Raw genomic sequence first — 14,508 nt, forward strand, 5'->3', positions numbered from 1 at the left:
GATCTTCTGTCCTTCTTCCTCCCGCTCGATCCGTACCATAACTCGGGTGTCCGCATTTCGTTTTACCACGAAGTCCACACACTGGCAATGTTATATGTATATGTACATACAATTTGTAATACTAAAATGAATAAAAATATTAAAATATTAAATATTAAATAAAAATAAATAATGTAACGATACACCATAATAATGTACCTACGATAATTCACTCCGCGTAAACGAGTGAATTATCGTAAGTTACTACCGAAGTAACGCTCGCGTAAAAACGCAGTATATTTCTATTTTTATATTTAATTTAATATTTTTGTTACACAAATAGAAAAGGAAAAGGAAAAGGAAAAGGAAAAGGAAAAAAAAAAGGAAAAGGAAAAGGAAAAGCCCGATTTCTAGTATCGTGTACACAACGGCTTAACAGAAAGGCTGCCGATTGGCTATCGCACAGTTTTTAGCCTTTTGCCTTGCTTTGCCTTAGGTAGAGGTAGACCTCTCTACCTCTACCTCTACCTCTACCTCTACCTCTACCTCTACCCTCTACCTCTACCTCTACCTCTACCTCTACCTCTACCTCTACCTCTACCTTTTTACCTCTACCTCTCTACCTCTACCTCAACCTCTCTACCTCTACCTCTCTACCTCTACCTCTACCTCTACCTCTACCTCTACCTCTACCTCTACCTCTACCTCTACCTAAGGCAAAGCAAGGCAAAAGGCTAAAAACTGTGCGATAGCCAATCTGCAGCCTTTCTGTTAAGCCGTTGTGTACACGATACTAGAAATCGGGCTTTTCCTTTTCCTTTTTTTTCCTTTTCCTTTTCCTTTCCTTTCCTTTTTCCGTTTTCTTTTTTTTTTTTTTTTTTTTCCCTTTTCCTTTCCTTTTCTTTTCCTTTTCCTTTTTTTTTTTTTCCTTTTCCTTTTCCTTTTCCTTTCCTTTTCCTTTCCTTTTCCTTTACCTTTACCTTTACCTTTACCTTTACCTTTACCTCTACCTCTACCTCTACCTCTACCTCTACCTTTACCTTTATCTTTATCTTTACCTTTACCTTTACCTTTACCTTTACCGTTACCTTTACCTTTACCTTTTACCTTTACCTTACCTTTACCTTTACCTTACCTTTACCTTTACCTTTACCTTTACCTTTACCTTTACCTTTACCTTTTATCCTTTACCTTTACCTTTACCTTTTCCCTTTCCGTTTTCCCTTTTACCTTATTGACCTTTGCCTTTGCCTTTACCTTCTTACCTTTACCTTTGCCTTTGCCTTTGCCTTTGCCTTTGGTGGGGCACCAAAGGCTTTAAGCCTTGTGTACACGATACTAAAAATCGGTCCGAGTTTCGGTTTAAGCCAATGAAACTGCTGCTTTTCTGTAAGAGCTGCAAGTTGATTGGCTTAAACCGAAACTTGGACACAGTTCTAGCATCGTGGACACCGGGCTTAACAGAAAAGCTGCAAGCTTATTGGCTAAAAACTGTGCGATAGCCAATCAATTTGCAGCCTTTCTGTTAAGCCTTGTGTACACGATACTAGAAATCGGGCTTTTCCTTTTCCTTTTCCTTTTCCTTTTCCTTTTCCTTTTCTATTTGTGTAACAAAAATATTAAATTAAATATAAAAATAGAAATATACTGCGTTTTTACGCGAGCGTTACTTCGGTAGTAACTTACGATAATTCACTCGTTTACGCGGAGTGAATTATCGTAGGTACATTATTATGGTGTATCGTTACATTATTTATTTTTATTTAATATTTAATATTTTAATATTTTTATTCATTTTAGTATTACAAATTGTATGTACATATACATATAACATTGCCAGTGTGTGGACTGCGTGGTAAAACGAAATGCGGACACCCGCGTTATGGTACGGATCGAGCGGGAGGAAGAAGGACAGAAGATCATATGTCTGCCTTCTTTTATTCAGCCGAAGGCAATCGAAGCACTGAGCGCACACGGACGTGGTTCATGTTTTGTGTGAGTATCCCCTCCATCTCCATGACGACCGGGCCGCGTCTCATTTTCTGGCGGCACTGCGTGGACCGTGGAGCGTGGAGCTCAGTCACTATACTGTGGCTCAGTGGAGCTGTTCGCGCGCGCGCGCGCGGGTGTGATCACTGTGATCGCGGACGATACAAATTGGATTTTCGTGTTTCGTTTCGTTTTCAGAAACAAGAAAGGGACCTTGTGCGAAAGGGGTATTGTGTGACGCCCGAAATCGACTCCGTCGCGGCCTCCGGCTGATCTCGACGCGACATAACCAAAGCGACCGAAAGTCCGAAAGAGGAACTTCAGAAGAGAGGACTGAAGATGAGAGTCGTATTCAGTTTTGTCAAGAAAATTAATAAATTAAGAGTATTTTGCGCCAAATAATCCAAGGGCAGAGTTGAAGACCTTTCTACTCCATAGCTTTCTACTCCAGGAATAACCTAACCAAAAAAAAAAGAACTTCAAATAGTACATACAACTGTTGCAAAGATTGGAAGAATAACATAACACGAAGATAGTAAGAAAGAAAACAATCTGATGTAAAGGTGTTCGAGCTAACTCTACGAATTGGAAGCACTTTTTACAAAAAGAAAGTGCAGGCACATACCGTGGACGTTCACGAGAACATGGAGCTAGAAACGCTGTTGCGGATCCGCATTTTGGCAAAGAAACGTACGTATATTTTGTCTTCTAATAAAAGCACCATTACTTCTAAAAATACAATAAGTAAAAAATGCTCATTTGGCTCTGAAACATGTTGTTACAGCGGATTCTGAAGAGAGTTCTCAACAGAGTTGTCAAGAGAATTCTGAGGAGGATGAAAAGAAAGAGGATGAATACTTTCAGAAGATGTATCAGCAGTGGAAGGGCGTGAAGGCGAAGGACGATTCCACTTACAAAGTCATACCAAAGTTCTACTTCAAGGTACTACTTGTGTCTTGCACGCTTGAACCATGCGGGAGCGTTGAAATATGTTTTCTGTTATACATTGTAACGTTGTGTTGCAGCTGCCGAAAGAAGACGAGATTCTACCGCAGAAATTACGGGAGGAAACGCGCGCTTTGTTCCTCCAGAGGCGTTCTCGACAATTGCTCGACAATAATGAACTGAAGGCGCTCTGGGTCTTATTGGACAAGCATCACAGTCCACCTTTGTCGGGGGACGAGCAATTAATTAATTACGAAGACTTTAAGAAAGTGGGCAAACTGGCAGGAGCAAAGTGCAGCCCGTACTTTACCGCGGTCGTTTTCGCCAAGCTCCAGCAAGGAGATCCACATGGTAGAATTAGCATCATGGCGCTGTTTAATTATGTCATGCGAAAAGTTTGGTTGCACCAAACAAGAATCGGGCTTTCCTTGTATGATATTACGGGACAGGGCTACCTGAGAGAGTCGGTGAGTCTCTATAATCATCTTAAATTTCTGTTTTATTATTGTATTTACGGTGTACTATATTTTTGAGATATCGAGTATGCTCTTTTTTCTTTATAAAATTGCCATAAAGAGGAAAGGCCAACTTTTTACAGTTAGAAGCAAACATATATGGCAAATATTAATAAATAATAAAATCACAAGACATTCTATGTCACTTTAAATCCTCTTCAGCGTTCAAAATAAATTGAACAGAAAAATATCAATCACACATAAGATCACAAAGAGAATACTAATAAAAATTTTCAGAGATTAAAGCTCTAAACTTTTTTATCGAAAAAGAAAATAGCGTTTACTTTCTAATTCTTTGAATGTCTTAGATTGCAGGTCTTAATCGCATTTAACAGCGTACTCTTTTAACCGTTTAATTATTTATTTGCAGGATTTGGAGAATTATATCTTAGAACTAATTCCAACGCTGCCGCAGCTCGAAGGCCTGGAAAAGTCGTTCCATTCGTTTTACGTGTGCACAGCAGTCAGGAAATTTCTATTCTTCTTAGACCCACTGCGAACTGGACGAGTTCGTATTCAGGATATTTTAGCGTGTAGCTTTCTGGATGATCTTTTAGAATTGAGAGACGAGGATTTGCCCAAAGATTTGCAAGAGGCGAATTGGTTCTCCGCGCCTTCGGCGCTTAAAGTGTACGGGCAATATCTCAATTTAGACAGGGATCACAACGGGATGTTGAACAAAGAGGAACTCGCTGGATACGGCACCGGTACTTTAACCGGCGTTTTCCTCGAGAGAGTGTTTCAAGAATGCCTGACCTACGAGGGCGAGATGGACTACAAGACGTATCTGGATTTCGTTTTGGCATTGGAGAATCGACACGAGCCGCAGAGTCTTCATTATTTCTTTCGCATTCTCGACATTAACAATCGCGGTTACTTGGATACCTTTTGCCTAAACTATTTCTTTAGGGTGTGTATTTATTATATCCTTGTTACAATGTAATTTTTTTTTACAGTTTCTGAATCATGAGGTATCTCTTTGCAGGCTATACAAGAGCAGATGACGATGCACGGGCAAGAACCTGTTAGTTTCGAAGATGTCAAAGACGAGATATTCGATATGGTGAAGCCAGCAGATCCGTGCAAAATTACGCTGCAGGATTTACTGTCTTGGTAAGAAGATTTCTTAAATATAATACATTACAGTACGAAAATGCAATATATTATGACTAAACTGAAACGTTCTGATTGCAACAGCGGACAAGGCGACACGATGATCAGTATTTTGATCGAATTCCATGGCTTTTGGGCGTACGAAAATCGCGAAGCCATGGCGGCTGATAACGGGGACGAGTCGTCCCATGTATGACGAAGCACTTCTCATCCCAGAATACGAGATAAACGTCCCACCGGGATAGATAGCGCGCGACTGGATATCAACACTTGATGTGTTTGACAAGACGTTGTGATGATTTTGTAGTAATAAGACTTTTTTATTAATTTATCACGTGCCAGAACTGGCAATCGCCATTACATTGTATAACTTTTTAGAATTAATAGATTCTACATCGTTTTTAATATTTCTTGATTAATTTTGCCGCTACAAAATGCCTAGACTGATTCATCCGTGGTTCACGTTGACGTGCTAATTTACTCTCATTTGACAACACGCGCTTTTTGCTCCACGATTCAAACGGTTCACAATTCGTACGATTGTAATAAAATTTGAATTTTCAAATTCATAATTCGTACCGTACGAGAGATTCTGCCGTGGACCAATCACGTAGCGCGATTTCAAAACGTGAGGTCAAACAATGGGATTACACGTCAGTAACGTACTATTAAATGTGATTGAAGTGTCTTGTTTAAGAGGGCCCAAGTCTGTAAGAGTCGGAGAATAAAAGAAAAATTAACGTTTCCTTTTTCTAAAGAAAAGTTTGGAGTTTTAAAATATTTTATTAGCGTTTTCTTCATGAAACATATCTCTCGTTCCTCTTCTCACTTTTGAAAAGGATTTGAGACGCAAAACGACTTTTTACTAATAAGACTTTTTTCAACATTTGCTCTATATTTTTGCATTTGTCTGCGAAAAATTCGCTCTTTTTTTTACAATTTCATATCGAAGAGCACATTGTTTACTACAAAAAGTAAGTTTTTAATATCATTTAATAGCATTGAAATATAAATTTCTTTGTTAGAAGCTATAAAATGTACGGATTTCTATTTTAAATTCTCCCTTCGGAACTCAGAAGTAGAAAAAAAAGGTGAATTGTCCCGTTTTAATTGCTTTGCTAACGGTGGGGGAGGGGGGAGAGAAAAATTGTGGCTACATCACTGCGACGCAGCCTCTGCCGTCTTTCGCGTCCCTTCTCGCATTATTGTGGCGTACCGTCCCACGGCACGAAGCTCGACATTCGTAATCCGATCCCGACTTCGTACGGAACGCGCAAGGTTTGTTATCATCCCCGGCTTCGCGACATCGAGCCTGTATTTCCCTTCTCGCATATCTCGATCGCGTGATCCCCTTTCCTTTCCTCGTCCTTCCTCACCGAGTTCGCGGACCTTCGCCTCGTCCGAAAGTCACGCAGAAGAAGCGTAAATAATCGGCACGTGAGACAGGCAGTGCGAATTATCTCGAGTTGGCAGTGGGAATCAGAGGGGAAAGGAAAGGAAAGGAAAGAAAAAAAAAAAAACGCGGAGCATGGGTGCGATATGCCATGCTCGTGAAGTGAAAGGTCCCCCTGTGCGTTTCGCGCGCATTTTTCGACGCGACGTTTCATCATTCATGCATGCACGCGTCGCGAGATATCGGCCGCGAGGGATCGCGGGGAGGGGGAGAATTGGCGAGAACTGTCATTCCGTCCGCTCCTCCCCCCCAGCCCCTCCGCGCCCTTGTGCTTCCTCTTCCCCTCTCGACGCCTGCCCCCGTCCGCTCTCTCCCCACTTCCCGTCAGTATGGCGCCCGCGTTCAAATTTAACGGTCGGAAATAAGGATACTCCCGTTGCGTTGCAGAACGGCGAGGATTGTTTCGCGCATTCGTTCGGTGTCCTTGCCGAAGGGTGGTGTCTCCCTTAGCGTCCCCGCAGTGCGACTACGTGTGGGAATATGAGCGAGAGTTGGAAATCGTCGGGCACGCCGTTCGCAGACCCGCCAGAAATAATGAATCCCTTCATCCAGGTAAGGGACCTCACAGCCTTTTTGTTTTTGTCCCCCTCGTGGAGATAGACGCGGCTCAAGATACGGCGTAATACCCTGGGCACGTACCGTGACGTAGTTATAATTCACGGACTGCATTCACGATTTATCTACGTCGATCTGAATCCCCTTTGTCGCTCACTATTTGCTTCCGAAGTGATAATTTTTGCGTATTACTTTTAAGAGAGACGACATGAAATTGATCACTGAGTCTATTGTTAATATTAGATCTGTAGTACCTTGTTATGTGCTGTTTACGCAACGCCATTGTGTGATAAGAATCGAATGTCATAATAATATAGATTGGCACACAAGCATTTTTGTTATAAATATTATAAATTGTTAATTTTTGATTTGTTACGCTCTGACATGTATTCCTATTGGCAAACAGCGTATGTTGGAACGTGCTAAAGCAAGGAGAGAGAAGTTGGACGAGAAGTTGTTGAACGCAGGACACAATGTTAAGAAAAGCCCTTTGAAAAATGCGAATGCCTTGCTTGAACAAGCTACAGGTAATCCTGCCAGATAAACTTGTCTTATGAAATTCTAGCAGTTACGGTTAAAAATATATTTAAAATAAATTTATAAGATAAAATCTGTAGCTATTAGCTACTTTGTTTATTAACCCTAATCTGCCCTAATCCCTCCAACCAGGCACTTTCGTGTCCCACGCGTTTCTAACGTCGTTTTGCTCCGGTCGTTTGTTCCGGAAAACCAACGGCCGTGGGATAATCCCCCCTACCCCTAAAAAAGTTGTTATAGTAGGGAACATTAGGTAGAAATTTCAGAGCCCTAGCTCATTTGCTCTCGTAACGTAACGGCAAACAGTCAAAATCTCGTTGATTAAATGGCGGAAAAAACGTTGGAGGGATTAGGGTTAAAAGAAACACTTTATTCAGCAGCAGCAAGTAAGAATTTAGCCAAATCGCCGGTTAAACCAGTTGTGGTCAGCGCACTCCCTGCTAAGTCTCCTCGTAAGTCTCCTGTATCTAAGAACGCCATGTCTGAGAACAATGAACAGGACAATAAGGAGAATGGGAAATTGGAAACTTATAATGTGCGATCCAAGTTGCAGAGACTTGGAAAATTATATTCTGGTAAGCGGTATTCAAAAATAACATTGTATCGAATATTGAGTAAGAACCCTATCTCTCTTGGATGAGTGATAGACTGAGCTTTTTAAATATCACTCTGAATCTCTCCATTCGGTTACTCCCACACGATTCATACAGGGCACTCCCACACAAGCTGCTTCAAAACTTGTTTCTAACACTGATACATCAGTATGTTTGTACTAACACATACAGAACGTATACATATAGGCTGCGTTCGGGGAGCGCGCTATTAGCGCTATTGCATCATTCTATCTTTATCGCTCATCAAGTGTAGAACAAGGATAGAATAAGCAAATAGCGCTAATAGCGCGCTCCCCGAACGCAGCCATAGTATGCTTGAATATACATCTCCATTTCATGGTTACAATTTCTTTTGAAGAATTATGTAACTTGTATTAGAGGACTTCTATTATTGTATATTCAAAATTTTATATAAGACTAAATATAATATTAAAAAGTCTTAATATTATATTTAGTTAATATTGTATACGTTTTTTAAAGAATGTTTTCAAGTTTACATAAAATAAATCCAATTATTTTTAATATTTGTATCCATGGATGTCAGGAAGAAATAATATGTAACTTCTTTTATAGATGATAGTAATCTTGGGTTGAGTTCACCTATACACAGGACCGAAGAAAAATTCACCGCGGAAGAAAGTAATGTAGATTACAAACCAGTTAAGAGGGGCGCTAGACTTGACAGATTAGCGGCTTTAGCTTCGACAATTAACAATTGGGAGGATGATTTATCTCATCCAACATTAACTAATTCAAAGGTATTTTATAACACTTAATTTAAAATTTTAAAGTTTTATTTTAACAAAATGATATGTTAAATCTGCGTATCCGATTATAATTATTTTATAGAGCAAGGTAGAAAACAGTAAAGCAGAGAAAATACAAGCAAAATTTAATGAGCAAGTAAAAAATATATCGGAGCCGCAACCAAGTACGAGTGGAAGTAAGAAATGGGTTACTGCCAACAATGGGAGAAAGAGCAAAGATCCAAGTCCAATTAAACAATTAAAATGGGATAAAACCACATTAGAAAATTTGGTAAGATGTTCTAATTTTATCCTTAAAAAATGAAAGACTAAAAGACTAAAGCTTCGTAAAACTTTTCATGTTGTGTTATATAAAATCAAAAAGATGCTTCAGATATGACACGTGTTAGATTTTTATATCGCTATCTTTTTACTTTGCTGCACTTTGTATGTCTCTAGAAGAAAGGAAGTAGTGATTGAATAATATTTGGATAGAATATTTGGATAGCAAAAAATATTTACAGGAGGCTCAAGGCTTTAGTCGTACGAAAAGCAATTCTCGTCTTGTGTATGACTATAAGCATTGTTCCCAGGAATCAAACGCAGTTACAAGTCATGTATCACCTAACAAGTTCACAAGCTCTGCTCATCAGCAGATGGAAAAGAAACGAATTACGCCTGATAAGTTTGAGGGTTCACCAAGAAGCAAGAAAATGGAAGGTGATGCGACCGCAAGTCCGGCTAACTCTTCTAGAAGCAACGACAGTAAAATTTCTAATACTCCTGAAAATGTTAAAAGCGCGAATACTACTAGCAGTTCTCGATTACCGTCGAGAACTTTATTTAGCGGTTCGCCAAAGACTGTGGTCCAACCATCAGGTTCGGTGTTGAGTAAAGCGTCGATGTTTGAAGCTAAAAGCACTGAGTCAAAGGCGAAAGATCCTGCTCAAATGTCGCTTGCCGAAAGAATGGCGCTTTTCGAGCGAAATAAAGGAGAAGCATTAATACCCAAAGCGCCGCTTACAATGTCGATACCGCCTAAAAAGTTACAGGAAAAGGACAAGCAATCTAATACAGGTATATATAATTTTTTGTAATTGTGAGAACATTTGTTCTCTGTACGATTTATCTAACAATAATATAATAATAATATTCATCATATTTAGATTCATCTCCGATGAACAATCGAAACGCCGATGTCCCGGGCAGAACAGTTCTCGAACAACGTGCGATGTTCGAGCAAGGCAACAATAGAAACAAAGTGGAAGAAATGGAGAATCGCATTTTACAAGCTACTCACACTGAAAGACAGCGTGAATTAGGCATGTTACGCTCGCGGTTTAATGCCAATAAGGAGGTTGCTCGTGCCGCCGCTGAATCTTGTGTCCGAACGAGCGAGAGCAGCGAAGGAGGTGGCAAATCCTCGTCGCCGAAGAATTCGCCTGTTTGCCCAGTGAAACCGACTCCTGCTCCTGTAAGATCAAGTTACTTTATGCGTAGGAGAATAGCGTAACATATTTATCGTGACATAATAAATTATTTATTTTATTTATTAAATGTAGGATCATATCGCCCAACCTCCGCCGCCGCCGCCATTACCACATCCGGAAATCATATCGTATCACAGTAAATCATCTTCGGTGAAAAGACAGGGTACGTAAAAAAGAGCATTTCTTTTCTACATTTCTTCTGTTATAATACTTGTTACTAACGGTGAGTTTGTCTTCTATTTTTTCTTTTAGTTGCTGGGAGCCCACCCAAGGTCCAACATTTAAATGCGACATCCGATATCAAACGTATCCGCGTGTGTCCTCCGAAACCAGGATCCCTTTATCCAAATTTATCCGAGATTGAAGCTACAGAAAGCGAGAGCGTTACAGAAAGCGATAGCGATACAGAATACACTGTTGACAGTACCGAACCTGTAACAGCTACTCTCGACGAGAAAACTGAAACCGAGACGGCCTCTGAAGCCGATTATTATATTCGAGTAAAATAAATAATTAAAACTAAAAATATACATATAAACACACATATATGCAAAGAAATAATTTTGTCTTCAATTTTTTGCAGCATGATGAAACTGAAACTGAAACTGACCAGGAAACTGAAAGTGATCAAGAAAGCGTACAAAATTCATCTTTTGGGCGTACGAGTTTTGGACGCAGTATCTTGCAAGCACTCGATGAACGTTCGATGTTCAACAAAAAGGTATACGATGTACAAAGATTAATGTCAATGCGATATTGTAGATTATTAGATGTACGTCAGATATATTTAATTTTTTTTAAATATTACATTTACAGAGATGCATAGAACCGGATCCAGATAGCACCACCTCAGACATTTCAGTACTCGATGAAATGGATCAGTATTTAGACGAGTGTCTTGATGAAGAATTGGGTGACGTGAGAGAGGAAGGTCCAACACCGCCTAAAGTAAATAAAGGTGGCGAACGTCTGTCGATGGGAGGCACGGTATATACAACCGTGATGGGAGGCAATAGTTCCAAGTACAGTCAATCATACATTTCGTTTTTTTAATTGAAAATATTTTTCTTGCTCCTTAACTTGTTTTCTAGAAACTATTTTTAATTTCACAGATATCGTTCGCCTTTAAAAGATTCAAATAAACTAGAGGATGGTGGCAAGCGCGTCATACCATTAGTACGCACTGTTAGTGCATACAGACGACAACAATCTCAAGTAAGTTGTTTAATATCTTAATTGATGGGGAAAAATACTATAACATTATTATAATTTCAGTTGGCTAAAACTAATTCAGTTGCAAGATATGAAACAGAATCGAATTCAGTTTCCAATGCAGAGAAACGCGTAGACGAAGCTATTTTGGTAGAAAATAAAGTGAAGAAGTTATTGGATGAAGTTGGAACACAACAGAAGAAGATAGAAGAAGCTAGCAAAGCATTGAATTTATGTCTTTCTACTGTCGAATTCAATGGTTCTAGTGAGCACGTCGGAGGCGAATGGGCTCTGCTCGTTGCTAGTAAGTTTTTATTTTTGTATTAATGTTATATGCATACACAAAACTTAAGTATTGTTACAAAACGGTCCTTTTTCTACTCCTTTTCTAGCTCATAAACGCCAAGCTGCATTGAATGAAGTGCAAAGGCTGAAACGCGAAGGCACACTGATACCTGCTAAGGCAGGTTCGCCGGAAGCAGAGGGGAGTGGGTCATTAACTATTTCTGCTATTACGTTACCGCTCAAACAAGAGTATTTCCGAAACATGGACATGAGTAAGTGTAATGTCAATGTTTTACGTTACTTTTTCACACGAAGTTGTATCAAAATAATCTTGCAAATTGTTGCAGATACATATCTTCATTGCGTCTGCTTGATGTATTACTTAGGAGAAGTGGTCGCTACCCAAGCAGCGACTGCTGAACCAGGCGACTCGTGTATTCGTTTTACTTCAATGTTGAAACTTGATAATTTGCACAGTGATTTCAAAATTCTTGTTGAAGTATACACTTTCCAGACGCACCCAAAATATTTGCCACATGAAAAGAAGTATCATATCAATCATAACTTGAAAGTAAGTTTAGAAGCAAGGTTCTTTCTAGGTTTTTTAAAACCTAAAATAAAATATACTACAAATACACAATAACAGTCATATTTAATATTGTTATCCATTTGCAGGCGGTCAATAGGACGCCAAAGAAGAAGAATCAGTTTGTAATGCCAGATATACAGAGCCCAGCAGGTCCAAACGTAATCAGATCACCTGCTTTCGAATTATCTGGGACTGCGACTCTTACCCTGGGTGAAATAAATTACGAGCAATTTACTTTGTTCGGAGTGCGTATTAATTCTCTATTATGGCAGAGATTTATAATTTTAACGTGCTTATTATTCACATGCATAATGTGCATCTTCTGTTCAGGTATCGTCACATTCTCCTCTGGAAGGACACCTGCGAATGCGTATATTGCGTAAGCTCTCGGTGTCGGTGGAATATCGCGGATTTTTAACTCTCTACGAAGATATTACAAACTTGGGTGCTTGGCGTCGAAGATGGTGCTGGCTTAAAGACGCTAAACTTTACTGTTGGGTACATCCTGAGGACGAGCACAAGAAAAACCCAATAGGATGTCTCGACTTGGAGGGTAACTTTAACTTTGAACTTCCAACTATCATAATTTCTACATATTATTTCTACACCGATTATTATTAATTTAATTTCTGTGGTATCGCGATTGCAGATGCAGTTACAAAGCATGTACGATTTATAAACGGAGAAAAATACGCTCGTCCGTACACATTTTTAATCCAGATATCGAGACCCGCGCAACCTGGAGACACTAGTAATATTATTACGAAGACAGATGGAAAACAAACCATAACCGAGTACGTATCATTGTCTTTTACTTCTGTCGTTAATATGGAATGTGTTAGAATTAGAATACAATTTTTCTTAATTTTCTGTTTGCAGCCACTTTTTATTAGCTGACTCAAAAGAAGAAGGATTACAATGGATGTCGAAATTAAATAAAACTCTAAACTTAATAAGAGCTTGGGGATCGTCCAGAAGTTCTATTTACAAAGCTTAAATCAAGTTTAAATTCATTAATCTCAAGCAACGTATTCATGTACGTTTATATCGATTTGTGATAGGAGACATGCGTATGCATCGACACATGATGCATTGCTCATCGAAATATAGGATAAAATACTTCGTTTAAAATACTTTGCAAAAAAAAAGAAGAAAAATCTATTTCGCTTTACTAAGACATATGCTACTTGCATCTAATCGATATATAAATGATGCAAATGTAAAAAAAATATAAAATGTACTGATATATACATATACATATAAACAATGCGAGTATTTATACATAAGGAAGTAGCGAATGTGTACTACGTTTGGCCGCGTTAAAATTTTCATCAGCGATACGTTTCATATTATTTGTGTTACAAATAATCAATTAATTGTTTTAATATAGATATTCGAGTGAATTAATTTGGTTTTTAATCGTGGACGCAATCTATAAAATATTTCATTAAACTTCAATAGCCATTTTGTTGGAAATCAAAATTTGCAAGTTTTCATGAAGTTCTACCCGCTCAATACCTTTACTGAAATATTTAATATATATGGGTATATATATTAAATATTCGGTACATCCTCATATCTTCTGAAACTGCGCAGTCTATTTACAGTTGACAAGAAAAAGATTAATAGCTATTGTTTCATCGAGACTTTTGGCTTTATTGTAATCTTATTTCGGTATTGTTCAATCGTACAGTTGCACAATATTCCAGTTTTCACATCATGTTTAATTATGATAAATTTTTTAAATACTTGATTACCAATACGTTTACCAAATAGTTGCCATAAATTTCAAAGCTAGACATTATTTCGATATAGTACATATTGAAGAGATTGTACATAGGCTAATCGTAGGAAATTAGTATTTACTAATGTAATTAAGAGATTTTTATATATAAAATTACGAGCTTACACATTAATATTAGCAATAATATTAATATTAATAATTATATACAATCTGATTTATAATAATTATTATTATATTAAAGTTGCTGCGCTAACTGATATTTTATTAACGTAAGTATAAATGACTAATATTACATCTTTTTATAATGAATTAAATATCCTTTTTTGTATCGTGAAAACCAATTCTTGTTCTCATCCCAAAACCTATTGTAAACGATCTATAATTCGTATCGGATTTTAGGATTCGTATAATTTTATATATCGCGTATTTTGATGTGTGTGTATGTGTATTTTAATATTTTGTACATGTATTTGGATTCTTCAAATATTTGTCTATAAAATACATACATAAAAACTCGGAAATTATAAACAATATGAAATTATAAAGAGAATTCTGTCCTAAATTCCGATGCAGATTATAAGTCATTTAAGGGAGATTAAAAGATTATTATATACTTTATGAACTATTATATGTATATCTATTTATATAATTATAGTAAGAGAGAAGTTCAATGTTACACCCACTTCGCACGATCTGTAATTTACGTGAGAATTTAGGCTACTATTCTGTTCATAATTTCGTG

At 38.1% G+C, this 14,508-nt stretch overlaps 2 protein-coding genes across 6 annotated transcripts; both read left to right on the forward strand.

Annotated features, from left to right (window-relative positions):
* Window positions 1-2,041: 2,041 nt before the first annotated feature.
* On the forward strand, window positions 2,042-5,303 carry LOC139770640 (serine/threonine-protein phosphatase 2A regulatory subunit B'' subunit gamma-like). The gene is made up of 6 exons (XM_071702711.1): window positions 2,042-2,658; window positions 2,753-2,910; window positions 2,994-3,380; window positions 3,799-4,338; window positions 4,414-4,541; window positions 4,626-5,303. Exons 1-6 carry the CDS (start codon window positions 2,613-2,615, stop codon window positions 4,735-4,737), a joined length of 1,371 nt encoding a protein of 456 aa, XP_071558812.1. The 5' UTR covers window positions 2,042-2,612; the 3' UTR covers window positions 4,738-5,303.
* Window positions 5,304-5,581: 278 nt separating this feature from the next.
* LOC139770630 (anillin-like) lies at window positions 5,582-14,437 on the forward strand. 5 transcript variants are annotated; one of them, XM_071702696.1, is made up of 20 exons: window positions 5,584-5,819; window positions 6,382-6,546; window positions 6,956-7,076; window positions 7,464-7,661; window positions 8,274-8,458; window positions 8,550-8,738; window positions 8,971-9,523; window positions 9,613-9,920; window positions 10,009-10,099; window positions 10,189-10,436; window positions 10,520-10,657; window positions 10,753-10,958; window positions 11,049-11,151; window positions 11,212-11,452; window positions 11,541-11,705; window positions 11,781-12,004; window positions 12,109-12,267; window positions 12,353-12,575; window positions 12,672-12,816; window positions 12,902-14,437. In XM_071702696.1, exons 2-20 carry the CDS (start codon window positions 6,475-6,477, stop codon window positions 13,017-13,019), a joined length of 3,687 nt encoding a protein of 1,228 aa, XP_071558797.1. In that variant the 5' UTR covers window positions 5,584-5,819; window positions 6,382-6,474; the 3' UTR covers window positions 13,020-14,437. The 5 variants fall into 5 exon arrangements, with proteins under 5 accessions (XP_071558801.1, XP_071558797.1, XP_071558799.1 ...); XM_071702698.1 differs by having other exon boundaries at window positions 7,467-7,661; XM_071702699.1 differs by having other exon boundaries at window positions 5,593-5,819; window positions 9,040-9,523.
* Window positions 14,438-14,508: the final 71 nt, after the last annotated feature.

This window comes from Temnothorax nylanderi, unplaced genomic scaffold (genome assembly GCF_030848795.1).
Source record: "Temnothorax nylanderi isolate EJ_2023f unplaced genomic scaffold, tnyl_v1.0 TNYL_tig0031_pilon, whole genome shotgun sequence".
NCBI classification, from domain to species: Eukaryota; Metazoa; Arthropoda; class Insecta; order Hymenoptera; family Formicidae; genus Temnothorax; species Temnothorax nylanderi.